The sequence below is a fragment of the Trichoderma evansii genome, assembly GCF_050947405.1.
Source record: "Trichoderma evansii strain SZMC 28006 chromosome Unknown GGI43scaffold_1, whole genome shotgun sequence".
In the NCBI taxonomy this organism is placed as follows: domain Eukaryota; kingdom Fungi; phylum Ascomycota; class Sordariomycetes; order Hypocreales; family Hypocreaceae; genus Trichoderma; species Trichoderma evansii.
This window is the reverse complement of record NW_028145205.1, coordinates 3,201,833-3,228,306: the sequence shown is the minus strand read 5'-3', so window position 1 is coordinate 3,228,306 and position 26,474 is coordinate 3,201,833. Positions and strand designations below refer to the sequence as shown.

The window sequence follows — 26,474 nt, the reverse complement described above, 5'->3', positions numbered from 1 at the left end:
TTTGCCGCATCCCATACTTCCACTGATCTAATGGCCCTGATTTCAGCAACTCATGACAAATGGAAAGCTCCCTGCCCTTCCCTGATTGCTGTATACAGCTGTTTCTTCAGGATATCCATAGTCGTATAATCCGGAAGCTTCAGATAATTCACGCACGTCATGACACTTGGTAGATAAGCGTCCGAGGTGTACGGAGGCTCGCTAGGTTTACAAACAACGGTAAACATCGGAGTTAAACTTTTGAAACCTGGTACACAGTAAGCCTATATTCAATAGCCCGAATTGGGATCTAAAAAAAAACTTACCGCCAATAGGAAGCTTTGGACTACCGGTGGTGAATTGTAGGAAATCTCGTCGCTGTTTGAGATCCAGCTCGCTCATCGCCTGAAGTAGATTCTTCACGCTTCGACTGTCCATGTTGTAGCCATGGTCCGCCTTTATAGAATCCATGAGAGCTAAATATTTCATGTCAGTTATTCTCGTCTCAGTATGGTCCAAGATATGCGGGTACTCACTCTCAAGGCTCCAGTCTTCTTCTACTTGGCCAAACAATGACACCAATTCGTCTGGCGTGAAAGCTCTCAGCGCAGTATACGGGAAAACCTGCGAGAAGCCAGTGCGAAAAGCATCAATCTGGCGTTTAACGCCAATCCCCAGAGTCATATCAATGACTTTTTCTAAGTAGGTGTCAACATTCTCAATAGTAACTCGCTTTAAAGAACCATGCTCTTCAAGTTCAATTTCGGGGTAGCCAGGTAACGTAAAATCGAGACAGAAGTCCTCCAGCTTCGCATTGTCGATCATAATTGCCTCTGTATCAGCCACTTTCTGCGCTGGTGTGAGGTTCGGATTTTCATCGATCTCTTTCTTAGCCAACACAAATTTCTTGATTGTTTTCAGTGAGCGAGCAAGACCTGGGTCGACAATCTTTACCGCTCCCAAAGAGGGTTTGACACCAGTCAAGGATGTATCTCCAATTCTGAAAAATATCGGATTGAAGTGGATATCAATTATGCGTGAGTCAATCATTGATCGGGCCACAAATTTGCCGAGAGCCTTGAATAAATGAAGAATGCGCTCTCCATTTGGCGTTGTAGCCTCCTCAGGGCTGAGAGGTCGGGGAAATAGCCCCGTCTGGCCCATTACAAACTCATCTGACCCGGCGGAGTCGACTTCTCGCCAAAGCTTGAGTTTTTTCTTGGAAAACTCTTTCGATACTGTAGAGTAGAATTCGAGCGTCGGGCCTAAGCCAGTGCCAACCTCTTCAAAATATTCAACTTCCAATATACTCTGGGAAGCACCGTATAGCTCCATCACTTTCAACGCTGATTCGAGGATCTTGAGTCGGGAAATACGGACTTTCTGCCTTTGAAGTCGGCCTAAGAACGGCCGCTCATTAGAGCGATCTCGCCGGTTATCATCCGTCGACTGTGCATTCTGCCAGCGAGCCATTGACCGGGCATATCCGAATGATGTTGACTGAAGAAAGAGATGCCGAGTCTCGAAGGGGAACAAAAAGGGATAGAGGCGTGCTAAATCTTCAGACCAGCTCGGCAAGCAGCTGCTCGCGACGATTAACGGCTCCTCCAATTGGCGATTGAGCTTAGCCGTAAGCTTCGTATTTACGAATTGAGACAATGGCTCAACACGGAGGCCAACCATACTGTTCCTATTTTCGATTAAAACATCTTCTATATTGGCATTGAGGTCGTGAAGGATATTGAGAAGTTGCAAGATAGAGGCAGTTATTGGGTGCTTCGCTAGCGATGCCGAAATCCCATTCTCTACTTCTCCATCAGCTTCGATATTGAAGTTGGTCGGTCTAGACTCTGCAGGAGGCTGTCCAGAGACTCTTCGAAATTTAATAGGATGTGTAGATGACCAAATATTTTTATTGTTGTGGTCATCTGACGAAGATGTCGACATGTGAACAGCGCGATATATAGTTGTCTCATTTGGGATAACTTTGTCATCCAAAGTGAACTCAATATACCAATCTTGAGGAGCAGATTGAAGTATGGAGGAGTATGAGGCTTGTCGCGATGAAGAATGAGACGCTGCAGGGCTGCTGTGCTTGTACGAGCCATAGTCCTTAAACCTAGATCCAGTCGGTGTTGGAACTCTTGTGCCATCCTCTTTTCGAGTGACAATGTTATTTCCAGAAGCAACTTCAAAGTTTACGGCCGATGGATCCGGCTCTCCCCTTCCTTCCATATCTTCATCAAGCTCACCAACAATCGCGTCAAGAGCAGTACTGTCGCCCGCATCATCGTCGTCATCATCAGTGAGCTGTTTCTCATCCGCACACTCCAAAGTAGGCTGTGGAGCCGTGTCTTCATCAGGAGGACGGGTCGAAGGATTTGGTATTTCTGCAGATGACCTAAAGAGCCGTGAAGAGCGTCGTAGCGATCCCTTATCGCCAGATGGTCCAGCAGGCTGTGAGTTGGCTATTTCTCCCAGATGAGATGATAGCTTGCTGTTGGCTCCTCCAGAAAACCGGGAACCCGATGACCCTGAAGTTAGAGGCAAAGGAGGTTGCGTAGTAGATCCAGTTAAACTGGGAGGTTGCCCAGTTAAACCGGCGCCTGCAGCAAAATTCTGCGATAGGCTAGAGTTAGCTATAGCCGCAAGGGCTCTGGAGAGTCCATCCCTTCGGGAGATCCTTGGCCGCTCCGCCAGGCTAATTCGTGGACGAAGGTAATCATCAAGAGACTTAAATGTGGCAATTGCGTGTATGGAAACCATTATGTTTCGGTAAGATCGGGGAATCGATAGCTCATCATCTGCAACCAGCCTGAGTTTGATCTGCTTACCCAACATCGATGCGGGACTGCTGCGATTACCATCAAAGCTATTTTGATGAACAGTAATGACTTCAAAATGCTCTGACCTACTGAGCAAATCTTGTAGTTTATGGATTAATACGCCGAATGGTGTTGCTTGCGATTCCGTAACGCTAATTCCGGGTTTGGATTTCACTGCCGGATTCATGAACACTTCTAAAAAGCTTGCTTGGGCAGAATGCGCCAGTGATTCGTCGGGATTACTAAAGATTGCAAGAAGTACTCTCACTATGCCAGATGCGAGAAGTTCTGCACTGGTAATGCTTTCCAGGATGTCCGTATCAAAGTAACTTGAAAGCTTGGAGAAAAGCGTCCGTCCAGTTTCTAGAGACAAAAATTTTGATGTACGCGCTAAGTAGAAGGCCTCGAGCTCCTCTGCTAGCTGAGATAAGGTTTGCAATATCTGCGAAGTTTGTGTTCGCATGATATGGCCGTGGCCGTCTTTTTCGTGAACTTCTAAGAATTTCTTTGAGATAGTGATAATACGCGACTTCATTAATTGGATATTGGAAACGTAGGGAAGTGACGTGGCATCCAGCGACATCGAAGAGCCGCGAGAACTAGCAGGTGATACGTCACTAGCATTGAGCTCATTATCGACGTCTTCTTCGTCGCCGCGAGAAGAGTGGTGTTCATGAGCAGCACCTTCGCCCTCGTCCTCTGCTTCTTCGTCTTCGTTATCATTGTCTTCAGACTCATGGTCTGATGATGGCGTGCTGCTATCACCAGCATCAGGTAGACTAAGTCGTCGGGAGGTATTCTTGAACTTGGAATCTTCCTTGATGCCAGACGGGCTGTCGTCAGCTGCAAGTTTTTGAATCTCAAGTATCACGCCTTCGCGATAAAGTTGGTATCGGTAAACGCTACCAAGGCGGGTAAGGAGTAATTCTGTTGCTTGGAGGCCTAGAATAACTAGGGAAGGGTGATCCTGCTGTGATAAAATAGAGGCTAAAAAGGATGCATAAGGCACTGGTGCTAGTGCCTCAGCCAGGAGATTTTGGTCCAAATTAGAGAGCATCTTAATCTGAGCAGTCAGTACTTTCTGGCGTACACTCAGGTTTATTGTGCTGGAAAAGGCATCTGTTAACGTTGGGAAAATTATGAGCACGAAACGGCGAACTTGGTCCTTGCAGTCTTCCAAAAGTTCAAGCCGGCGATCGTTGGGGCCCGCATCGCATCTATTACCCAAAGATGACGGCGCAATCGGCTCAATCGCATCATGCAGCTCCATAAAGTCTCCTACGGCAATTCCCGCATTACGAGGCAAGTCTGGAAGCAGCTCACATATAACATTGAGGGCTTCCACAATCTGCTCGCGAGGCCGATGAATAAGCGCCTGCATAATGATGACGCTATCCAGTTTAGACGCTACATCCTCAGTGCCCGTGGGAGGAGAAACTCCCGTCAAAATTTGGTAGAGTGTCTCGACAACATTTAGTTTGAAGAGCTCAGAGGAGAGTCTAGCACTTGCCCTAGCAGTGAAGGCTAGTACGCGGAGAAACTGAGTATGAATATTGGGGCCAATGAGATTCGTCGTCCCTGGAACAAGGAGACGTAGGATCGCGCGTAGCAGATCAACGCTGATCAACTCTTCGAGCTTTGACGGGTGATATTTGAAGCTTTCGACGATCCCTGAGACACACAAGGAAGCCTGCTCCACAACTCGTTGGTCATTGCTGTTGAGAACATTAAGAAGGGTTGGCATGACATCCTTAACTACAGGGAATGAGTCATCGGGAATGTTTCGACAGCAATTGGCTGCTGTAGTCACCGCTGTTCGCTGAGTACTGGTTGCAAAGAAGTCGAGATATGATAAGCATGCCGTGAGGCCCCCTTCTCGGACAATGCTAGATGGGTACTCGGTGGATATCTTCTCGAGCGTACTAAGAGCTTGTTCTGCCAGGTCGATGAACGAAATCTCGAGCAGCTTCTGGCAGAGAACGGGGACGGCATTCCCATACACAACATTGGCAATGCTAGCGGGCAGGGCCTCCATAAGGTTCGCAAGACAGCGGCAGGCTAAGAGCATGATCTCGGGGCTCTCTTCCTTGCCCATGAGTTGAACAAGTTCCTTAACGAACGCATCAGGAGAAAAATGACCCGACAAGTTATCTTCATTGGATACCAGGAAAATCTCGGATAGCTCCTGTAGGGCAATCACTTGGATAGACGAATCGTCACTACGCAGGCTGCCAAGAAGCTCTCGTAAACGACTTGACAGCCCAGTCATGATGCCGGTAAGTGCTCGCAAAGTACTGGAAAGTCCGGAATCATGGTCTCCTGGGCCCCCGTATGCTCCAAAGGGATCATCGTCGTTCTCATCGTCTTCGTCCTCGTCGTCTTCGTCCTCGTCGTCTTCGTCCTCGTCCCCGTCATTGTACGGAGGATGTTCAACGCGATTTGCGCCACCACCTCTACTCAAGTCGTCATCTCTCGGGTTTTCACCTATGCTGTTTCTAGCGAGTGTGTCTCCCTTCTGGGGTGAAGATGAAGAAGCTTGACCTCTGGGTTCGCCCATGCCACCCATGGTAGTATCTTCAAGGTCAGAGCTATTGCCTGTGAATTGCTGTGAATCTTGGTTTAGCGGCATTGAGGAAGTGGTGCCTTATAACAGTTAGTAATTATTCCATGGAGAAGATATCTATCAGATGAGTCGAAGACTGACCTTGAGACTGGGCAGAATTCCTTTTGGTCCGAGCCGATCTTCGACTGGCAACATTGGAACTAGGGGATGTGTCCATAGCGGCGGGGATATCAGGCATCCTATTTTCAATATTAACACCATTTCCAACAAACACGATCTTCCAACTAACTCAGTGCCGTCCATATCCACTAAGACTTTTTCTTTCCGCGGCGAGGTTGGATGAGGTAGGGTATTTGCAGCTTCCGATGGTGGAACAGCAGCTTCAGGAATCTTCTGTCTCTTGGACCGTCGAACCGAAGAGCTAGATTGTGATCCAGTCGCGGGGCTTTTCTCAGCGCTCGAAACTTTTCGCTTCCGGGATAGCGACGGCGATGGAGCAGTAGAAGGCGAAGTCTCTGGCAGCGTGGTGGCAGAAGCAGATGATGCAGCAGAAGCTCGAGCCGCCTGGCTCGCTGCTTGGCGGGCAGAGGACCTGGTTATTCTAGGAGACATGAGAAACTTGCCAAGAGACTGCTTGCTTGCTCGTGCCTGAGGTAGAAAGGAATGTGGGAGAGGAAAGCGGGGAGAAGAGTAGAAATTCCTGCTGCTGCAGTTCGTGATGGCTGTGGACAAAGCAGCTGGGTTGGTGTTGTCAGGCGTTCGAAAGCGGCAGTGCCAGGGTAAATGCGTGCGTGTGTATGCTATGTAGAAGGGGTGCTTGTCATGGACGAAAAAAACGGCAGTGCCAGACCTCGGGTCCGGGTGAATGAGGCACACAGGATGATGTCTATGCTAGAAGGGACGTAGCAGTGGGTTGGGATATACAGCACGGCCCAGCATGTAGGAAGTGCCTCATCAACCGTAGCACTACTGGTGTGCGGAGGATGGAGACGCAGAGGGGGCCAGAAGGCAGGTGAGAGTTCAGCTGGCAAGGCCGTCGCAGAAGGTTTGTGTGAGAGGAAGGCTGGGGTAAGGTTTCAATGTGTTGAGGTCATCAATGCGCAGTATATGGAAGCTTGTGGCAGCCTTCAGAGCTTCATACCTTTGGCTTTGGACGGTGGCCGGTACGGACCTCGCAGCGGCAAACGCAGCAGTCGGAGCAGTGGGCGTTAAAGATGACGCGGGAAGTCGCACTTCGTGGTCGGTTGCCAATGTTTGTTCTGCCATGCCCAAACTACGCCATCAGGAGGGCAAGCACGAGCTAGGCAGGGGCGATGGGAACAGCTTAAGTGTAGGCAGGTTGTCGAATCCAGCAGAGCAGACGCACGTCGCTTCTTGCGCCGCTTGTTGGCGATGCACGGTGTCACTCCCTCATCTGAGTGAGGAAACGGGGATAGGCCGGGCAGCCTTGGGAGCCAGCTGGGAGAGCCAGAGAATCAGCGATGCTTGATCACGTCCGTTCACTCGGGGTGTCGTCGGGGGAGTTGAGCCAAGATTAAGCGCCTGCCCAAGCACATGGACTGGGTAGATAGGTAGGAAGTGTGTATTGGATCCGAGTTTGCTTGCAGCGTCACTCGTGCCTATTGCCTACTACGCTTAGTTCGGCAGTGGAGCTATGACTAATTTAGAGGCGCTTACGATAAGAAGTACATGGGTACATATGCATCCCGCTGGGAACGTCTAGTAATACCTCAGCTGCTAGCTTACGGTGGCCAGGTACCTTGCTACGCGAACTCTGCTGCTATCAAGGTGGCTAAGAACAAGCTATGGTTTGCTTGATCTAAATTGTAAAATAGTAGCAGTACTTACAGCAGCTCCGCAGTGCGCATACAAATATACATGTCAGGCCTACTAGTCTATTAGGTGCATATTTGGCAGCTACCCAGTTACACTGTCGGGTCAGCTGCTATAGCGGTATATATCTGAGAAACAGCCAGAAAGCCAGGCGCGCATCTTCAATAGCCCTCCCCCCCCCTCTTTTTCTCCCCTTCTTCTTCTTTATTTCCTTCTTCACCAATCCAGTGACATGATATAACTTCACAGCACTACCTCGAGCTCGAGCCCTGCCATACACTGCGTGTCAGCTGCCTGCCAGGTGCAGCTACAACATAAAATCGGTGTAAGTGCAGTTTACCCTGGAGGGGTCGGCGGGGGAGACGGTGGGGCTACTCCGTAGTTCATGCCCCTTTTACTGCTCTGCTCCCAAGCTGATATCTTATAGACCGCCGGCAGAACATTCTTTTCTTCTTTCTTTTTTTTTTCTCCCAGACTGAAGATTTCGAATTCGTTTAGCTCCCGTAGTCTTTACAGACCAGGGAAGGCTTTTTTTTAATCACTCTTTACGCGACCCACGACTGCATATCATGACCATATAGAGAACCTAGTGATTAACGAAAATCGCCTTTTCACGAGGTAAGTCTGCTCCAGTTTGCCGTGTCTCGATAGAGCGGAATTGACAAGATGTACAGTTAGTACGTCGTAACGCATATATAACCACCTCACAATGCCAGAGAGCGAGATATCAACTGTTGCTGCCCAGCCTCCAGCTAAAGACCGAGCTGCTGAGGGGGCTGAACCGCACGCTAGCGATAAAGCTGGCTCTACCTCTGCGCCAGCAGCAAGAGCCACTCCCCGCTATGCCAGTGCGACCGCTACTTCGACTGTAGCTCGGACTACTGTCTCAGCTCGATCTTCGGCTACTTTGAACAAACAGCCGGCTCGCACGTCCACTTCAGCACACCGATCTACTGCCTCCACGTCGACGATAGGTCATCGAAGTGCTCACAGTGTTGGTGCAAGTGAAGACGACCAGAAACCCAAGTCTGCAACGCGAAGGGAGAGCACAATAGTTTCAAACTCAGCGGGAGCTGCAGGAGAGAAAAAACCCGGGGCTACAGGCAGTACTGTAGCGAGCCGTCGATCTACCGTGGGCGTTGGTGCTGCAAGCCCTAAACCAGCTGCTCCGCGGACTAGAACGGGAGCATCCGAATCAGTAGCAGCGATTCGGGCAGGATTGACTCGAGGTACTGTTTCGTCGAATGCCGCTGCGGATGCGAGAAAAAGAACATCCGCGCCCGGTATAGTGACTGGAGCCGCACGTCCATCAACAAGAACCTCCGTTCGATCTGAGGCGCATCCAGATAGCCCTAAAATCCTCGACGAACTCACGTTCAAGCTAGCTGAGAGAGACAAAGAAATCGAATCTCTCAAGGGAGAATTGGGCACCTTCGAAAGCACTGTAGCTGAACTTCGCCAGCAGCTTGAAAGCAGCAGCCAGCAATTAGACGAGGGCGAGTCTCCAAGTGAGCCGAAGGACACGCCAGAAGGCTCGAAAACAGATTACGATGCCGTCATACGTGACCTGGAAGCCCAACTGCAAGAGAAAGCCGAGAAACTTCGCACTGTGGATGATGAGCTTATCGAAGCTGTTCGTATCAAAGATGAAGGGGGAGAAGCCCTAGATGCACTGAAAAAAGAGCTTGAAAATTTAAAGGTTGAGAATGAGGAGAAACTCAAAGCAACCGAAACTCAACTTGAGCAGACTATACAAGACTATGCTGCTCAAGTTGAGAAGCTGCAAGCCTCCATCTCTGATAAAGCAGGCTCGGACAAAACAGATGAAGATTTAAGATTGGCATTTGAAGCAGATATTCAAAAACTTCAGAGCCAGGTGGATGAGCTGACTGCTTCAAAAGCCGACTTGGAATCGACTATTAATGCCATCACATCCGAGCGCGACGCAGACATTCAAAAACTTCAGAACCAGGTGAATGAACTGACTGCTTCAAAAGCTGACTTGGAATCGACTATCAACGCCATCACATCCGAGCGCGACGCATTGACTAGCAGAATTTCAGATCTTGAAAGTGAGATCTCAGATGTCAAATCTAGGCTCGCCATATCTGAGACGGCCGCGAAGAGTGCTGAAGCCAGTAAAGACGATGAAAATTCCTTAGTAGCGGAGATGCAGAGCAAATTAACCAACCGGGAGACGGAGCTAGAATCTGCCCGCCAAGTTGAAACTGAGCTACAAAACACAATTAGCGATATGAAAGCTACTCTAACAGGCAGGGATGAGGAGATTTCTAGCCTGAAAACAATGCACGATGAGCGTTTAAAGCAAATTTCTCAAGATTATGAGAATGAAATTGAAAGCCTCCGCGGCGATGCTTTCTTTAAACGCAAGTTTGAGGAGCTAGAAAAGCTACATAATGACCTGCAGACCTCCCTGGTTGAAGAATCAGAGAAGCATACAAATGCTCTGGCAGAGTCTGAAGAGCACCGGTTGTCAGCTCTTCATTCACTCGAGTCTAAAGGAGTGGAATATGAAGAGCAACTGGCCAGTTTGAGACGTCGTCACGACGAAGAGTTGGCGGCTGCCAAAGACCAAGCTTTGGAAACATTGGACGTTCACGCCAAAGAACTAGAGTCTATTAAAACTCGATACGACGAACAACTACGTCTCGCACTGGCAGATGGAGAAGCTACCTCGGTAGAACAAAATGGGCTCCATGAGAAGGTATTGGATGATCTGAAGAGACTTCACGAAGAAGAAAGGCAAGGGCTGCTTGCTACACATCAATCTGCTCTAACGGCAGTGTCTAGTCAGCATGCAGAAGAATTGGCTGCGCTGCATACGAAGCTTGAAGAGGTGGCAGCACAGCTTGAAAGTGCGAAATCTAGCAGCACGGAGGAGTATGAAGCCTCAAAGCAGGAATTGCTTAGCCTACACGCTGCTGAAATCGAGAAACTCATCACTGCTCATACAGATGCTGTGGCTTCATTGAAAGAAGAGGGACTCCAAGTAACGCAAAAACTAGAAGAGCTAACAGTCTCGTATACGCAAATGGAGACTAGCTTAGGCGAAGCCAAGGCTCAGAGCGCGAGCTTCAAGGCTGCTCTGGATGAAGCTGAGGCTCAAAATACGATTTTCAAGGCTACCCTGGACGAAGCCAAAACTCAGAGTGCGAGCCTAGAGGAGCAACTATCACTTCAGAGCTCTTCCAGTGCAACTCTCCAAGCCTCATTGAAAGCAGCGGAAGAGCAGCTGTCACTTCAGATTTCCACCAACGCTACTCTCCAAGCTTCATTGAAAGCAGCGGAGCAGCAACTGTCACTTCAGACTTCCACCAATGCAACTCTCCAAGCTTCGTTGAAAGCAGCGCAGGAGGAGCTAGTCGTTGTTCAAGCAGAAGCAGATGACGTCGGCCAGCAGCTTGCTCTAGAAAAAGTAGAGCGAATGACCGCACTTGCTGAGTTGGATGCGGTTCAATCTAAACCTGATACAACGGCCATCAACACCCTGAAGGCTGAACTTGTCGCAACTACCAAGACGTTCCAGGAAGCCTTGACCGTTGCCAAAGCTGAATTGAAGTCTACCAAAGATAACCTTGCCGACATGGAGGCGAAATATAGCGCTACACGAGAAAGCTTGATCCTCACGTCCAAGGACTTGGAAGAGCTGCGGATAACGTCAGAGATGAAGGAAAAGACAGCCCACGCAGATTACAGCGACTTGAATGACAGCATGACAACACTAGTGGAAGAAGCCAACAAGAGGGTGAAGGAATCGGAGATGAATGCTGAGCAGCTCATGAAGAAACTCGCTGAAGCAGAGATTAAGAATGATCAACTGCAAGCTCAGCTGAAAATTAAGGATGCTGAGCTAGCGGAGGCAGAGGTAGGTTTCGTGCTTTATATCTCATAACGCTCTCTAGCTAACGACGTACCAGGCTCAGGCCGTCCTACTCAAGTCCACTAGCAGTGGGACTGGTCTAGATACAGCAGATAATGCAGCAGACGGTGAAGAAATTGATCACTCTTCAACGGCACTAGCTTTGGTACGAGACGCCCCTGTAAACCGCAGCCATTCCCATAAACATTTTGTTTCTTAGTGTGCAGGTTGATATTTCGATTTGACTAACCGTTTGAAGTAGCTCAGCAAAGTTAGATTGACTGCCAAACAAGTTGACTCTCTCGACCGAGAGATGAGGGACCGTAACTTACAGTAAGCAGGCTTCATATATTACGGCTAAAAGAAAACAAAATACTAATCTATTTTGGCTATATAGGCTCCTCAACTCAATCACGGATGTGAAGCTGTCTTCTTAAGACTTTTTTTTATTGACGTATTTATATGATTTAATTAATATTTAGTGGTAATTAGTGCCATTTTAAATTGACGAATTTAAATGGAACTGGAAAGATAATTTACGCTTTACCATAAGTTGCCATTAGAGATCCTATCACCTTATGTTAGCAATGAAACATGGAAAATTAAAAGCTACACAGCCCTTGATGTTAATGAACTTACCAATGAACGTCGTCACCAGACGACTACGGACCTGGCAAATATCCTCGGGGACAAGCCATATGGTCGCGCCAAGTTTACGAGCAATACTAATGCTCAACTTCGCATTCATGTACGCATCTTCTTCCGTTTGGCCGGGAGTCACAAGGTCATAGTCCACGTAGCTGCTCTTCATGCCGTTAAGAACGTCCAGAAGGAAAACACCAGAGCCAATCGCTGGGTCCTTGAACGACCGAATAGATGAGCTCCGACCGCCCTTCTTTGACATGTCGTTGGCCCATCTAACCATTTCGGCGTCGGAAATCTCTTTCTTGCCGAGGTTTTGTGCCAGAGAGGACAGCGTCAACGTTATGTCTTTTCGCATGAGTTGCCACACAAGTCCAAGTGTCAACGTTCTCTGGCCATCAGTAATATCTGCTCCTTGAATGCCTACGAGAGAAAAGCCATTCTGTTTGCCCAGCTCTATAGCATAGTTGGTATTTTCGACAGCTTTGAATCTGAGCATTTCTCCTCCATGAGCGGGAGCTTTGTTAACGTGACGCCAGTTAACAGATCCTTTAATGACCTTGTCGTATGCCTGCAGAAGAACCGAGCCGTCTCTCAAATCATCGAAAAACGAGACTACAGCTGGCTGCACATCCAAACTGTTCAGCCACAGGGTAAAGACTCTCGCCTCGCGTTCTCCCTCTGCGTCGAAATCTTCGACTTGCAACTTTTCCTCTTCGGTAATAGGGTCAAGCGCAGGGTGGGTGTTGAAGAGGTTAGCGACGAATGCCAAGTTAAGTTTCGGGTTGCCTGCTACCAATGATGATGGAGTCAAAAACTTGCGGCATCCAAGTTTATCGGCTTCTTGCAAGACCTCTTCAGCTCTCTGCGATAAATCTCTGGTCTGCAAAGCAGCTCGTGTGCAGCCATACTCTCCTCCTATTTGCGCGAGGAGGACAGTGTAGTTTTCACTATCTTTCACATCGCTAGAGAAGTTTGTAACTCTAAGTGAGACCAAAAGTTAGTAATAGTAGCATAAGAAAGCAAATATACACAAACCTTCTGGGCCAATTGGCGGCTTTTAGGTGGTAGTTGAACCAGCGAAGCAAAATCTGCTCGGGAGGCAGTCTCAAGAACTGCTCCAAAGTCTCATCTTCTTCCAGGAGTCGGTAGAGTTCAGGGTGCAGCTTGATATCGATTTTCCCCAGCAAGCCTCGTCGAATAATCTGCCAAATGAGACCGAGAATAAGATGCTCGCGAACTTCAATAATATCCCCAGCTCCGATGTTGACAACAGAGCACCCAATACCCTTGCAGGACTCAATGACAATGTTGTTGTTCTCGCTCATTTGGAAAGCATTAAGAGTTTTGGTTTTCCGTCCAGGCATATTTAAAACTCGCTCATCGATAGTATCCGGAACGCTATCGTTGATGAGCTTCGCAAGAACCAATCCATCCTTACATTCGTCGAACATCTCAAACGTGTCGGTCGGGAACGGAAGTCGGCTACCAATATCCGGATCCCCAGCCAAAACCGCATTGATGTGGCGTGTAAACTCTGTTCTCTCATCTTCGTTGATTGTATGCGTAGTGTTCGCATTTGATCCTTGAACTTGGATCTTGCCACTTACGCTGCCCTTGGAAGCATGGCCTTGGGTTGCGCCAGCTCCAGAAGGTGCTGGCCCTGGGCCAGTAGAGAGGCGTTTTTGGGCAGTTGATCCGGTGCGCAATTTAGCAATAAGCTGACAAGTGTTAGAGGAGTCGCGAGGCAAGAAATGGATTGACTAACTCCGACATAGTCTTCGAGCTCTACTCGCCGTGAAGAGTCTAGGTCTACTTCCTTCAGAGCCTGTCTGACAACATCATACGGCTGATTTTCGCTTTGCTGAGTGGCCTTAATGGCCGTTGCTTCATCGAGGTATCCCCGGTCTTCTACATCCAGCCGCTGGAAGGCGTCGGAAAGCTGGAAGATCTCATTCTGCGGAAACTGAGGAAACTTCCTATTGATCGCATTAGATAAACGCGGAGTGAGGCTATAACCGACCGAATTTCACATACCTCTGAAGCTTAAGGACATTCATACTGGAGATATTGGTGATCTTTCTTCGAGTATATGTCAAGTCAATGTTCAGAAGAAAGGAGCTGCGTAATCTGCTCGAAGTAATGGCTAGCCAGCTAGTGAGGGGGGTCAGACAATTGATGCCAGCGACCCCACACAGCCACGTTCCCCTCTAACTAAGGCAGCCTAGCTATAGCTAAACTACGTAGTAGCCTGCTAGGCATACATATAGTGTTAGCGGAAAAGATGACACCCCTGTATACAAGCTAAATATGTACTCTTCATATACTACTTCATATGCTGAACAAGGCATTCGTTATATGAAGGTAATTGTTATACTATAATCCTTGCTATTGGGCATTTGGTAAGATATTTATGAGTGTATACTAAAAAAAAAATAAACCCCGTTTTATTACTAGATAGCTATTAGTTACAATACTTCAGTATCGCAAACCGTTGAAGGCGCGTTTTCGAACACCATTATAACCAGCACAAATTTTGGTCTTGTTACCAAGCATATCGCATCTCACGATGAATCTCTGTCATATGCATGAATGTGGAAAATACCTAGGGACCCGAGCATTGTACAAATGAGAGGAAGATGTGGGAAGAAAAGAGAGTAGTACGGTCAAGATTCCAGGCAATCGGTCTACTACCGTATTTACGCTTTGACATTGGTGGCTTCTACTACTCAGCAACATCAAGATCGTCATGAGCGGGAAGAGGACTCTCAGCTGGGAAATGTTAGTACTGTGTTCAAATCGGAAGAGACAGATCCAGAAAGTGCCGTGCTACCTTTTCTTTCGTCACCGTTGGTTCCGTTTTCCTTTCGGTCGCGATCATCGCGCTCCTCTTTGGTATCGCGGTCTCGGTCGCTATACAAATAGAAGTGTCAATTTCGGAACTGCCTTGATAGTTCGAAGAACCTACCGGTGTTCAGGGCTTCTAGAGCGATCCCGGTCCCTTCGACTATCGCGATCATAATCTCTGTCGCGATCCCGACGTTCGTCTTTCCGCGGGGAATAGTCACGAGTGCTGCGACGGGGGGAGGGTGATCGCCCACGACGAGGAGATCGAGGTCCACGGCGATCACGATCACGCCCAGATTCGAAGCGCCATGAGGCTGAAGGAGGTGTTCTAGCCCACTAAAAGCACGTTAGTAATGGCAAAAGATTATATCAATATACACGCACCTCGATCTTCAATAGATCATCTCGGCCAATACGTTTGTTGTGCATTTCATGATATGCGTCGTCGGCATCGCGCCTGTCTTCATACTCAACGAAAGCGAACCTTATAAGCGCCGTTAGCAAAGCTATTACCATTTGAGTGGATCAAAATACCTACAGTCTGCTGGAAGTAGATCGCGGCGCAGGAATATCACAGCGGACCAGGCGCCCATATCTATTCGACACATTTCATTAGCCACGCCATCACATTATAGACACAGAGGGCGCAGTCGCCGGGGTAGCCGTTTCTCGGGCATTTTCATTGACTGTATGCACACAAAAGGAGGTGCAATCTAACTATCGGTTCGCACAGAGAACAACTTCGGGCGATAAATGAAACGCATCGACCGACACGGCAGGAAAAGGGAGAGGTAGGTTCAGGCGTCAACGGGGGGGAGAGGGTTGCGAGGGCATCGACATCGACGTGGTATCAAATCTGTCGATCGAAAGGAGTTCCTTGGGGCGGTATAAGACAGGACGCGGGCGAGGGCGAAGACGTGGACGAGAGCGAAAGCGTGAGCGTGAGCGTGGCGTGGTTGACGTACCGTTCGAATTCGTAGGCGAGATCGCGGGCGCGGGTGCCATGGCTAAAGCCTGTGACATATAAGGTAGTGCCGCCGCGAGACATTTCGAGTTGTGAAGGAAAAGAGAAATCAGTATTGAAGTGTATTGGAGCAATTGAAAAAAAAAAATAGATGATCCAGGTGTGCAATCGTCAGCGGATGTAGACGTTAGGATGGTTCTGAGGCAAGCAAAAATGTGCTACTGGCATTAAACTTTAGTAGTTACCTAAAAGGAAATCTACTAACGCAATAATACTAAGATTTTCATAATATTATTATCCATCCATGCATTTGTACATTATACAGTCTTCAAAAATAATTGACTTTATTAATATTAAAAATTATTTAATATTTTAATAATAACATTTTATTTAAAAACATTTAATAATTTATAAAGCATTAGGTATATCACCGGCATTCCTTCAATTGTGATTTTATTTTACTTTTACTTGGAATTTTATTTGTACTATTTTACTACTTTCCTCGCCCTGATATAACAAACCTCCCTGTTTCCACTGTATACTTCCACCCGTCCCGTGTGAGTGCAGCAGCCACAGCCTGTCGAAGTGGCGAAATTCCACTTGCATTATGACGGCCCAAGCCAGTAATAATAGTGAGACTTTGGTCTGACAGGGGCCCTTCTCGAGATCCACGTAAACCTTTCCACCAATTCAACGCTCGCTGACGAGCAATTCGCACTCCATCTTGGACGGAAACGCCGTGCAAGTCAACTGTCCTACCGGTGCTTTGTTGGTCAACTAATATGTCTGCCGCAGTGGACGTGGCTTCTTGTGCACGCCTTGCGTGTTCGCGAGCTTGTTGGGCATAGTAACCTGCTGCCTGCCGATATAGCGGACTTGAAGCCCCACGTCGATGGAGGCTTGCAGCAGATGCAATCGCATCCTGTTTCTGCCTTTGTAGACTGTTTGATATTTGCAGAGCCCGGTTGAGGTCCTTTCCGGTGCTAGACGTTGATATTGTGGTAGCTCGACGGGGACTCCTTCCTTCAGCCCAAGTATCAGTGACCGTCCCCATTGATCCTTCAAGATCTTCGTGGGGCAGCGGTGTTAGCCTATAATTCAGTTTGAGTTTCTGGTTCATTGATCTTTTACTGAAGTATGCGTTCACTTGTGATGCGAGTTCCGCGGCATATGTTGAATCTGGCCCAGTTATCTGGACGATAACTTGCAAGTACTCGTCCGGAGTATTGCGGTACTTCTGTTTGAGATCATCTATAACGTTTTTCTCCAGAGTTGTTGGGGGCTCAGCTTCTCTCTGTATGAGGAACTGATCCAGGATTCCTAGGATGGTGGCCACTTTAGAGTTACCGTTTTCGGCATATATTATAGAAACTTCTTCAGCAGACATGTTTAAGCGTTCAGATATGTAGACGATAGAAGCGGGAGCTGTGATAACACAACTGTTTTTAGTAACTCATGGGCTGTAAGGCAGACACCAGGATCAACTCACTTTTCACCATCTTCGGACTACCCATACCAGTCTCGCCATTGGTCGTTGTTGTCGCGTCATATCCAAATACACTACGGTTCCCACCCAGAGCTTCATTCTTGGTGTCGCCAGCGATGGAAAGTGCACCTAGAGTAGTCTCTTGAGCAGTGACAGATTGGAGATATTGTACACTAAGGAGGGTATCCAACGCAATTGCAACGACACCGTTTGCTTCGAGTAGGGCATGCCTAATATCCCAACTTTGTAAATCAGGGAATAAATCCTGGAGCTGCAGAAGGTCTGTTTCCAGCATCCCAGATTTGGAGAATTCCTCATCTGGAAGCATGAATTCAGCAGAAGAAAGAATTGAAGCTGTAGCATTCCCCGGGCCGGTCGATTCTGGTCCATTAGCTTGTTTGCTATTGCGACTGCCTGTGCTGGTAGAACGCTCAATATCAACTACACGTCCATCCTCGTCTTCTTCGAGAAGCCGATGTACAGCACTTGGGTCGAAGCCACTAGATTCTTCGAAGTTTGCGTCTTGCGCGAGGCTTTGCAGGACCGCGCAAGCAGTACTATAGCCGGCAGCGGTAGATACATCGTAGTCATTTGCGATAGCAATGACCAAGGACTCGTCAAGGACTGAGTCAAATAGATCCTAGGGAGAAGAACCAGTTTAGATTATGCAAGTAGCAGAAATACACTAACTGAAGAGAAATATAAAAACTATAATAAGAAACTCTCAGGTATTTAAGATATAATAGAACACATACCACCAGCTGCCGGATAGGTGAAGTCTGAATAGCAGTAGCCATGGGGAAGGAAATAAAAGGGATAGCTGTAGTAATTTATATATATATTAGTAAAATAAATTATAAAATTATTTTTTATAATAATAAATTTAAATTAATTTTTTTTATTATATTTATAATTAAAATTAATATTTAAATTATTAATATATAATTTTATATTAATATATATAATATTTTAATTATTAAATTTTTTTAAATAAATTATATTATTTAAAAAATTAATTAATACATTTTATTATAATTATTTAATAATTTATAAAATTATATATATATATTTTATTAATATTAAAAAAAAATATTTAAATAAATTATAAATTAAAAATTTAATTTAATTTATTTAAAAATAATATAATTTAAAATATAATTATTATATAAAAATAAAATTTTATATTAATAATTTATATTTTATAATAATTAAAAGAAATTTAATAAAAAAAAATTTAATAAAAAATTATAAATATATAAGCTTTTAATAATTTTTAAATATATAAAAATAAATTAAATATTAAATAATATATATATTATTAAATATTAAAATTTTATATTAATTTTAAATTTAAATATTTTTATATTTATATTTATAAAATATTTTTTTTATTAAAAAAAATTAAAAATATAATATAATATAATAATTTTATAATTATTATAATTTAAAAATTATTATTTATAATAAAACTAATAAAATTATTATAAAATAAAAAAATAAAAAATAAAAAAAAAAAAATTTTTTTTAAATTAATTAAAAAAATTATAAAAAATATTAATAATATTAATAAAATTATTTTAATAAAAAATTAATAAAATAAATAAATTTAATTAATTATATTATTTTATTAAAAAATATATTATATTTTTTTATAATTTATATATTATATTATTTAAATATACTAAATATATTAATTATAAATTATTTAATAATTTTTATAAAAAACTTTATATAATATTTTTTTTTTTAAATTTTTAAATATTTTTTATAATTAATTATAAAAATTTTAAAACTATAAGTTTTAATATAAATAAGTAGCCTTTTAATATAGTTAGCTTTTTAATATATTAACATATATTTATTTTCTTATTTATTATCATATACTTCAACTATCATTTATATCTCCCTCTAATATAGCCATGCCTTATTTTATATCTAATTGTCAGCTATGGCACTGGAACTTGAAGGGCTAATTGCGCGCTTATTACTGGTTATCTCATGTGCTGGTGAACAGGGTATGTTTAGTAACTATAGCATTAAGGTCCCAATGCCCTAGGCGCATCCTCAAGATCCGCGTGTAGCATGTTTTGACAATTTTTAGCTCTTCGCAAAGATTTGTTAACCTTTGTCATCAGGTCTTTCAATTTCGCAATTCATCGATGCTGCAAAATTGGCACTTTCTCCGTCCGAAAACACGGCGTCTCTCCAAAGAGACGGAACGCTTCAAGACCCAATATTCGTATTATCAGACTATGGAGTCGGCACAATTTGGAGATGGCTAGCCCAAAGGACAGACATATCAATTGGCCTCCAGAGGAAGTATAACCAGCTAATGTTTGAAGAGGTACTGGCGTTGGAAGAGCTCAGCAAGGATGGACATAACAACCGGCACGGGCCAGCTCCTGGCCATCAAAATGCGCACGAGAGTCCTTCAGCTTCCTTAGAATCCAATGCTCAAAACGATATTCGGATATACGTCTCGCAGGAAACGATGTGGGAGTCCATTACTGGACATGCAGTAGATTATAAGCGTGTACCTCGTTCCGAATGGCTTCTGCTCCTTGGAATCGCTTCGACAAAAGCCCAGGGGATATTACAAGGTGACCTTGGTCGTCTAGTTGACCAGGATAAACGCTCGGTGCCGAAGCGAACAGATGCGCTGGTCAAGAAAGGCTATATTACAAAACGAACAACTCTTGTTCGGGGAACAAAAACCAGTAAAATGTGGTTGAAATTATTTGCTCCTCCACTTCCAAAAGACAGGAGCGCGACTGCGGAACCAGAGGCAGAAATGAACCTATCGCGCCAAGTCCTTGCCGCCAACCTTGACCCCGTTCCTTGGCACACAAGATGGACTGGGGAATCTGTCGACTATACAGCTTTAGCAACTACCATAATGGCAATTTGTAAGGAATGGGATGTTTTACGCATGCAGGATTTAAAATCAAAATTGGGTGTCCTTGGCATGCGATGGCAAATGAAAGTTGTTTCCAAAGTCTGCCGATTCTTGAATGCGCGAGACGCAATTCGATATGTGGCAGCAAAGCTGAACAACAAAGTCTTTAATGATTGTGTACGATTCAACCGGGATCTCACGCCTAAAGACTGGTCCATATTTTTGGCAACTGGGAAGCGAGCTGGTAAGCTCCCTAAGACTACCGAACTATATAATCAAGATGGCCAATATGGTGCTGGTTCTTTTCTGGGCCAGCTTGCCTCCTCAAAATGCTTAAGCGTCGCTCCACCATGGTCATCCGATCAACCACTCGCAGTTATTATTGCAAACAGCATAATGGCATGCGGTGAGGCAGGACTGACGAACCCGGATGTATACGGGCTTACTTTAGGCGTATCTTTTACACGTTTCTTATCTTCCTTGACCACGTGCATTTCCACGCCGAACATCCAACCTGTTCAGGTACAGTATCTACAAGTAAGAAGTGAGCACTCCAGGGCTGGAAAAGTTGCATCCTACAGGTATTCCATGTCATCTGCCCTACCGACTCTGCCCGAAACCATATCGGCCAATAGTGATCAGCACGAGCGACAGACCAGACAAACCAACGTTCCTGTATCATATGGTTTCCCGCAAGCAGCATATCCCATCGGAAGTTCAAAGCTGGCCAACTTAACGCAATCCAACTTATCTCAAAGGAGACAGAGGGGCAGACCTCGAAAGATGAGATCAGAGCATCCGGCTGATGTAGATGCTGATCGCAACAATATCCGACAGACGCCTGATGTTGGCAACGAGGTTCTTAATCCCCCAGCGGAAGACAGCCAACTCTGGACAAGAGATTCAATGATCATCACGCTTAGATTACCGCAAGAAACGCTGAAGCGGCTAATGAATTCATTTTCTATTCTGGATGCGCCTGCTCAAGAGATCTCCATCCAACACTCAAAATCATCATCAACAGAAGCAGTGGAATGTAGGTCAACAGATGGCGACTTAGACATAACAGCACCGAATATAACTACACTACAACCTTCTGATTTGACTATACCTATAGAATCCGCCCAGCTTGCGGGACGGGGCCGAGGCCGAGGACGTGGCCGAGGTTCTGGTCACTCAGGCAACTTACAACAAGTTGAATCATCCACCAATGACACAGCTAAAGGTAAAAGATGGAAGTGCGATAAGTGTGGCAGAACCTGGAAAAATGACATTGGCCTTAAATACCACCTGGAGCGGTCCCAAACTTCTTGTAATCCATCATATAGCCCCTCTAATCTCGATGGACTTCACCGGGAGATGAAATCTACCCTTCGATTTGCTAGAACAGCCCGATCTTCTGAGAGAATTACTAAAGTGCCTGCTCGATTAACGCGCGGTTCACGGTATGATGAACCAATCAAGACGACTGACGAAGAAGAGAGGGGAAAAAGAGGAAGAGAAGACGAACACGACGCCGCAAAGGTCTCACAGTTCAATATCTCACCAAAAAGAACCAATGGTGAAGAGAGTAGATATTCACAGGGTGCGGTGTCAGCGACTACCCCAAGCCACGTCAGCGAGATTTACGCAATGAATCGATCTTCTAGTGATCAATCTAGCTCGCAGCATAGAAAAATGCTGAACATATCCTCTCTTCCCCGGGAACAGGCTACTCTTATGCGAGTCGATATAAGTCAATCAAATCAAGTGCTTGATCTAAAAAGTCGCAAATATGATGTTAACCGACTGGAAGATCTCTCTAACACTCTCACATGGCCCAATCCAGCCCAATCCAGCCTGTATCCAGGCTTTGTGCCATCTGTTAGCGAACCTGATCTTCATGACGACTCCGGTGAATATTTCAAGCCGGCTTCTGGGGCTGCTGATCTAGTTCTTCCTACAGAGAAGACAGAGGTAGAATCGGCAACAAATACGAGAATTTACGAACCAGCATCAATCAACCTAGAGAGCGAGGTTTCCAAAAAGAAAACTTCTAGAAACGAGATAACTGATCATATTTCTGCTCTGCTGATGGAAATGCTCATCCAGCGGGAAGGTGTCCTCCCTGGAGGACACTCCCTTTGGCGTGCTCTCGCTACCGTATGGAATACAAGATACCCAGAGAAGCCGACACCGAAGACAAAAGATTACCAATGGGCCCTGAGCCGTATGCTCAAAGATAAGGCAGTCTTGGAGCATTGGCATGGATTCCAAGATCACAGCGGCCTATTCTCTAAATGTCAAATCTTAACACTACCGCATCTTGACGCATTCTCCCCTGAGACCTTGGCTGTTGTCGAGAGCATTAAATTGCGACATCCGCAGCCTTTCATACCTGCGCAATTTCAACTGCTAAGTAGCGACGCTGGACTGGGTGAAAGGAAGGAGAATCGCCGAGGACGCCGTGTGCTTGCTGGCGAAGTTGCACAACTGGATGCTCCGGTATATGCCGCTCAGGCTTCAGCCAAAAAGCGCCACGGAATGATAAGCGACACGAACAGTCCAAGTAAGCGAAGAAAAAACGTACAAACCAGTATAAAAAGTCAAGCTCTTACGTCTACATCAACACCAGTAGACGAGAAGTATCGAGTAAGATGGGCATCAAACAACTTGTTATCCAACAGGGTTAATTTCCCAACATTGAACACCACGCGCTTAAACCATGGGGCTAAAGTTCAATTTCTGGCTCCAAATCGATTTTTAGAGGATGATTGGTGTGTTGACGATTACGGGGTACCCCAAAGAATAACACGGCCGTTCCCATTTATTGATATGGAAGCTACCCAACAACAGCCCACTTTAGTAACGAAGTCTATTATAGTCGAGCCAGTCCAGTGTATTGCGGGCAAAGATGGAACCTGGCCATACCTTGAGCTGCAGTTCTTTGAAGAAAAAGCTGTTAACTCAAATTTCACAGTGTGTGGATGGATGCCTGATATAGAGTGGTTTCATTGGGCTGATTGGGCCAAAAGTCTTGAGAAGCGAATTTCAGTAAATGATATTGGAAGGCAAAGTGATGCTGAAACTGCCCACGGTAAATTTATGAACAGTTTATTGGACTGTCTCAGCGTGGAGCTGGCTCAAACAGAACAATTCGTAAACACTTTGCCGCTGGCCGCTGGCCCGCATAACATATTCATCAATCTTTCAGCCGGGTTCGAAAATGGAATATCATCGATGGATATAGAGTGGCAATCTCATAAGCATCTAACCCCTCAATCAATTGGCGAGGCTATTCAAGATTCAGAGTCGCTGTCCTCGAGCGATGGCGACTCTGAGTTCGACTTGGATGCATTTGATCCAAAGCATCCAAAGCATCTCTTGGGCGCTACTGATATGAACCAGTCGAAGATTAAGCGAGTGTCTTTGATAACTCGCCCACTCACCTCAATATTCCAAAGAGAGACATATGCATTGGATGAGCTCAGGGGAATGGGCGAGGCGGATAGCCCGCTGACCAGCCAAGAAGATCTCTTGGCCGCTTTTATTGTCGTCCGTGTCTTATTAGGAGGTGCAGACAAAGCAATTGACTGGGGTATATTACTTCACATCTTTCCAAATGCCCGGCTCGCCAGCTTGCGCAAATTCTGGGCAACGGCATGCAAGGAGCAGAGACCGCATATAAAAAAATTTACGCGAGACGTCCAGGAACGGTTGATTGAAGCCTTTGAGAGTCGGGAGCTCCCTATGATTGACTTTGAAGCCCCAGCTCATTATGACTGGCGGACTCTTATTAAGTGGGCAACAAGAATATCTCGCCAGAAGAACTATCAAATCCCCCAGACGAGAGAGCTTCTTTCTAATCGGTTCTCTCTGATAACCACCACACCAATCGAAGAAGATTGGGGCGAGAGATTTTTCCACGCTCAATCTTCGATTTTTTCGCGATTTGAGGCAGTCACGTCAGAGCCCGGCGCAATTCGTGTTGATGGTGTCTTTGATCAAGGCAGTGACAGTAGCAATGTTGAGAATTTGGACATTGCAAGATCTTGGATCAAATCACTCTGCTGTACCAGCGAAGCGAAATACTCAGTGCGAAAAATCAAAGAAAAGTTTCTCACGTTATCTGGAGACGGCGCAGAACGAAGCTCGTTGCTTCTTAAGGAAGCTATTGTTCAACTCACGGTTCAAAGGGTCATATGCAGGAGCAAGAAGACACCACTTGGAGGGCGACCATACAGGTTAAGTGAATGGTATTTGTCAACGCTTAGCAGAGTGGCACAGCGCTCAAAGTACCAAGATGCAGCTGCTTTCAAAACGCAGATGGATGGCATATTCCGCACTGGAGGGATTTTTGAGATACCATACACCCTTAACGATGGCTCCATGATGGCACTGATGAATTTGAATGCTGCGGGAAGAATTAAACTTGTACCCCTGGACATACCAAATATTCCCTTCGGATTTGAGCCAGGCAATTACGAAAGTCGAAAGTATCCGAAGTCTTACTATCATTTTCGACTGCAGGCAAAACCCACAAACTTGTACCAGTACAACGAGGATATCGCTGTACTACAAGCTGTGGCGCAGGAGGATTTGCCTAACACCACGTTAATAGGAGAAATTCCACAATGGATTGATTTCTTTGGGAAGAATGATAATAGGCGGTGGTCTGATGTTCTCGGAGCCTTTTGTTTTACTTATGCTACGAAAGGCCCCATGGCGGCCAAGGATGTATGCAACTCTCTAAGCCCCATATTGGATGAGTTTGAAGCAAGACTTATTGTAGAATGGGGCATAAAAACCAATGTTTTGGAGGAGGTGATGGATGGATCCTCTGTAACTGCAGGAGAGTGGTGGTGGCTAGCTGTACCATGGCAGTATAGTCGATAGACGAGAGTAGGGCTGCCAGCAAAAAAAAAAAAAAAGGGGGGGGGGGGGGCACCTTAGGAGCGCCTAGGGAGCATAAGCTTTCACGCAGTGCCAGAGCAAATCTCATGTCTTTTCTGTTAAGCGTTGATATCGTTTCTTCTAGGCTACTCCCAATTTTGAAGATAGCCAGCATCAAACGCAGCTATTGATATTGGATGCCACCAGTGCTATAAAGTGACGTAGAGATCATACTTCATATGTCTGCCGTATCACAAATCTCCATACTAAATATTACTGCCGCTCAGACGTACGATTAGCTGAAGGGGAGAATAAACGCCCTGGCCCAAGAAAAAGATTGGTTATATACCGAGTAAAACCTTAAAAACAATGGCAACCAGCAGAATAACTAAAGCTACGATCACCCTATCTATCCACAGCGGCACCCCTTCTGACCCTGTCCCTGTGGGGTTAGTAGTGGAAGGGGTTTGCCGATTTCTGATAGCCAGCATCGGAGTTGGTGGGTGTGTTGAGAGATCATTTGTGACGTTAGTTGTTTGAACAAATCCTTCTGCCAGCTCAGCTTCGGACGGCTCAACTACAGACATGTTACCATCCCGAACAAGCTCAGAAGGGTTTTCTGATGGACGAGCTGATGATGATTGGTCATTCTTAGCTGCCTCGAGCTCATCTCTCCAGCCCATATTTAATTCGGCAGGAACTGATATCTCTTGACATAAAGAATCGTTTTCTTTACACCGATCTTCGCATTCAGCGATGATATCCGCATTGGACTTGGCACAGACTGCGCACTTGAAGGAAACTGACTCTTGGGCAAGCCGGCGGCGAACCGCCTCAGTAGTCTCCATGCCGCCTAGCTGGCCTAGCACATCTGTCTCCATGAAGCTGCGAAGCCTATGTCAATATTCATGTCAGTTAGTTACGGAAAGCGGAGATAAGCATTTGGTAGAGCGCAGATTTCATACGCGACAAGAGCGGTTCGAATGCCCCAGGCTGGCTGCCACGTTTCTTCATGATGGCCACTTATGCTGAGGCAGATCTCACGGTTGGCCTCAAATCGGCCATTTGGGGTAGAAAATCGAAAACTTGGAGGCCGGAGAGGATACGCGGGAGGTAAAATTATTCGACCATGGTAGACGCCTTGACTATATACGGAGTTTGGAGGCCCTCGAAGAGTAAAATGCCACTCGAAGAGGTCTGACTCTAATGGCTCCGCGGTATAATCAGGAGACGGTGTATTTGAGAGCTCTGCAGCCTCGCGGACTGGGAGATGTTTGGGTTAGTGCTTCTACAAAAGATAAGGAGTTCCAATGGCCAAATCCCGCTGTCTTCGCTGCATGCAATATGAAATCGAGAGGGAGAGAGACTAACGTATGCGCCGAATAGTGGGGGATTTAGTGTTAGTGTATGATGCAGCTCCCGTTGACGTCGCCATAGGTTCAAGGGTAGGAGGAATGGAATAGAATGTTCTTAATATAGCGCAAAGGGTCGAGCCTGAAAATTGGACGATGCTAGACGCGTTGGAAATAGTAATATGTCATGAGAGGAATAGAAAAGTAGTTTATAAGAAGACAAGTGATAGCCCAGGAAGAAAACAGATCGCATTTAGGAAGCTGATTTCCAAGATTAGCATTTCTACAGTTATTAAACAAGTATAATAAAATAAAATAATTAACTATGAAATATA

At 45.7% G+C, this 26,474-nt stretch overlaps 7 protein-coding genes across 7 annotated transcripts; 2 read left to right on the top strand and 5 right to left on the bottom strand.

The window, feature by feature from the left end:
• Positions 1 to 7: 7 nt before the first annotated feature.
• Positions 8 to 5,876, bottom strand: GGI43DRAFT_36604 (putative ubiquitin-protein ligase UFD4). The gene is made up of 4 exons (XM_083202459.1): positions 5,664 to 5,876; positions 5,509 to 5,606; positions 516 to 5,447; positions 8 to 455 (listed from the first exon to the last, which is right to left on the bottom strand). Exons 2-4 carry the CDS (start codon positions 5,603 to 5,605, stop codon positions 208 to 210), a joined length of 5,277 nt encoding a protein of 1,758 aa, XP_083066659.1. The 5' UTR covers position 5,606; positions 5,664 to 5,876; the 3' UTR covers positions 8 to 207.
• A 1,996-nt stretch (positions 5,877 to 7,872) lies between these two features.
• Positions 7,873 to 11,692, top strand: GGI43DRAFT_391940 (uncharacterized protein). Its single transcript, XM_083204503.1, has 4 exons — positions 7,873 to 11,086; positions 11,139 to 11,246; positions 11,343 to 11,413; positions 11,478 to 11,692. Exons 1-4 carry the CDS (start codon positions 7,910 to 7,912, stop codon positions 11,515 to 11,517), a joined length of 3,396 nt encoding a protein of 1,131 aa, XP_083066658.1. The 5' UTR covers positions 7,873 to 7,909; the 3' UTR covers positions 11,518 to 11,692.
• GGI43DRAFT_391937 (fimbrin) lies at positions 11,065 to 13,928 on the bottom strand. The gene is made up of 6 exons (XM_083204502.1): positions 13,760 to 13,928; positions 13,491 to 13,701; positions 12,761 to 13,443; positions 11,720 to 12,705; positions 11,413 to 11,648; positions 11,065 to 11,342 (listed from the first exon to the last, which is right to left on the bottom strand). The coding sequence occupies exons 1-5, from the start codon at positions 13,780 to 13,782 to the stop codon at positions 11,617 to 11,619; spliced, it is 1,935 nt and encodes a 644-aa protein (XP_083066657.1). The 5' UTR covers positions 13,783 to 13,928; the 3' UTR covers positions 11,065 to 11,342; positions 11,413 to 11,616.
• Positions 13,929 to 14,050: 122 nt separating this feature from the next.
• On the bottom strand, positions 14,051 to 15,679 carry GGI43DRAFT_391934 (splicing factor SR family protein). The gene is made up of 4 exons (XM_083204501.1): positions 15,535 to 15,679; positions 15,108 to 15,164; positions 14,954 to 15,053; positions 14,051 to 14,905 (listed from the first exon to the last, which is right to left on the bottom strand). The coding sequence occupies exons 1-4, from the start codon at positions 15,615 to 15,617 to the stop codon at positions 14,687 to 14,689; spliced, it is 459 nt and encodes a 152-aa protein (XP_083066656.1). The 5' UTR covers positions 15,618 to 15,679; the 3' UTR covers positions 14,051 to 14,686.
• Positions 15,680 to 15,954: 275 nt separating this feature from the next.
• On the bottom strand, positions 15,955 to 17,833 carry GGI43DRAFT_391929 (uncharacterized protein). Its single transcript, XM_083204500.1, has 3 exons — positions 17,775 to 17,833; positions 17,023 to 17,659; positions 15,955 to 16,958 (listed from the first exon to the last, which is right to left on the bottom strand). The coding sequence occupies exons 1-3, from the start codon at positions 17,814 to 17,816 to the stop codon at positions 16,027 to 16,029; spliced, it is 1,611 nt and encodes a 536-aa protein (XP_083066655.1). The 5' UTR covers positions 17,817 to 17,833; the 3' UTR covers positions 15,955 to 16,026.
• A 1,012-nt stretch (positions 17,834 to 18,845) lies between these two features.
• Positions 18,846 to 24,808, top strand: GGI43DRAFT_391928 (uncharacterized protein). The gene is made up of 2 exons (XM_083204499.1): positions 18,846 to 19,034; positions 19,155 to 24,808. Exons 1-2 carry the CDS (start codon positions 18,968 to 18,970, stop codon positions 24,788 to 24,790), a joined length of 5,703 nt encoding a protein of 1,900 aa, XP_083066654.1. The 5' UTR covers positions 18,846 to 18,967; the 3' UTR covers positions 24,791 to 24,808.
• A 26-nt stretch (positions 24,809 to 24,834) lies between these two features.
• Positions 24,835 to 26,470, bottom strand: GGI43DRAFT_391922 (ubiquitin-conjugating enzyme/RWD-like protein). Its single transcript, XM_083204498.1, has 3 exons — positions 26,159 to 26,470; positions 25,753 to 26,050; positions 24,835 to 25,681 (listed from the first exon to the last, which is right to left on the bottom strand). Exons 1-3 carry the CDS (start codon positions 26,220 to 26,222, stop codon positions 25,129 to 25,131), a joined length of 915 nt encoding a protein of 304 aa, XP_083066653.1. The 5' UTR covers positions 26,223 to 26,470; the 3' UTR covers positions 24,835 to 25,128.
• Between the last annotated feature and the right edge of the window lie 4 nt (positions 26,471 to 26,474).

What these genes read in the sequence shown, in the direction of transcription:
- GGI43DRAFT_36604 (XM_083202459.1), bottom strand. Translation starts at nt 5,605, where the DNA reads ATGCCTGATATCCCCGCCGCTATGGACACATCCCCTAGTTCCAATGTT. An exon ending in GAATTCTGCCCAGTCTCAAG is followed by an intron (nt 5,448 to 5,508) that starts GTCAGTCTTCGA and finishes AACTGTTATAAG; the next exon opens with GCACCACTTCCTCAATGCCG. An exon ending in AGAAGACTGGAGCCTTGAGA is followed by an intron (nt 456 to 515) that starts GTGAGTACCCGC and finishes TGAAATATTTAG; the next exon opens with CTCTCATGGATTCTATAAAG.
- GGI43DRAFT_391940 (XM_083204503.1), top strand. Translation starts at nt 7,910, where the DNA reads ATGCCAGAGAGCGAGATATCAACTGTTGCTGCCCAGCCTCCAGCTAAA. An exon ending in CTGAGCTAGCGGAGGCAGAG is followed by an intron (nt 11,087 to 11,138) that starts GTAGGTTTCGTG and finishes ACGACGTACCAG; the next exon opens with GCTCAGGCCGTCCTACTCAA. An exon ending in CTTCAACGGCACTAGCTTTG is followed by an intron (nt 11,247 to 11,342) that starts GTACGAGACGCC and finishes CGTTTGAAGTAG; the next exon opens with CTCAGCAAAGTTAGATTGAC.
- GGI43DRAFT_391937 (XM_083204502.1), bottom strand. Translation starts at nt 13,782, where the DNA reads ATGAATGTCCTTAAGCTTCAGAG. An exon ending in AATGTCCTTAAGCTTCAGAG is followed by an intron (nt 13,702 to 13,759) that starts GTATGTGAAATT and finishes TGCGATCAATAG; the next exon opens with GAAGTTTCCTCAGTTTCCGC. An exon ending in TCTGGTGACGACGTTCATTG is followed by an intron (nt 11,649 to 11,719) that starts GTAAGTTCATTA and finishes ATAAGGTGATAG; the next exon opens with GATCTCTAATGGCAACTTAT.
- GGI43DRAFT_391934 (XM_083204501.1), bottom strand. Translation starts at nt 15,617, where the DNA reads ATGTCTCGCGGCGGCACTACCTTATATGTCACAGGCTTTAGCCATGGC. An exon ending in CTCGCCTACGAATTCGAACG is followed by an intron (nt 15,165 to 15,534) that starts GTACGTCAACCA and finishes TGTGTCGAATAG; the next exon opens with ATATGGGCGCCTGGTCCGCT. An exon ending in CGATCTACTTCCAGCAGACT is followed by an intron (nt 15,054 to 15,107) that starts GTAGGTATTTTG and finishes GGCGCTTATAAG; the next exon opens with GTTCGCTTTCGTTGAGTATG.
- GGI43DRAFT_391929 (XM_083204500.1), bottom strand. Translation starts at nt 17,816, where the DNA reads ATGGCTACTGCTATTCAGACTTCACCTATCCGGCAGCTGGTG. An exon ending in CACCTATCCGGCAGCTGGTG is followed by an intron (nt 17,660 to 17,774) that starts GTATGTGTTCTA and finishes TCTTCTCCCTAG; the next exon opens with GATCTATTTGACTCAGTCCT. An exon ending in TAGTCCGAAGATGGTGAAAA is followed by an intron (nt 16,959 to 17,022) that starts GTGAGTTGATCC and finishes GTGTTATCACAG; the next exon opens with CTCCCGCTTCTATCGTCTAC.
- GGI43DRAFT_391928 (XM_083204499.1), top strand. Translation starts at nt 18,968, where the DNA reads ATGGCACTGGAACTTGAAGGGCTAATTGCGCGCTTATTACTGGTTATC. An exon ending in CTCATGTGCTGGTGAACAGG is followed by an intron (nt 19,035 to 19,154) that starts GTATGTTTAGTA and finishes CTTTGTCATCAG; the next exon opens with GTCTTTCAATTTCGCAATTC.
- GGI43DRAFT_391922 (XM_083204498.1), bottom strand. Translation starts at nt 26,222, where the DNA reads ATGGCGACGTCAACGGGAGCTGCATCATACACTAACACTAAATCCCCC. An exon ending in CCCCACTATTCGGCGCATAC is followed by an intron (nt 26,051 to 26,158) that starts GTTAGTCTCTCT and finishes AACATCTCCCAG; the next exon opens with TCCGCGAGGCTGCAGAGCTC. An exon ending in ATTCGAACCGCTCTTGTCGC is followed by an intron (nt 25,682 to 25,752) that starts GTATGAAATCTG and finishes ATATTGACATAG; the next exon opens with GCTTCGCAGCTTCATGGAGA.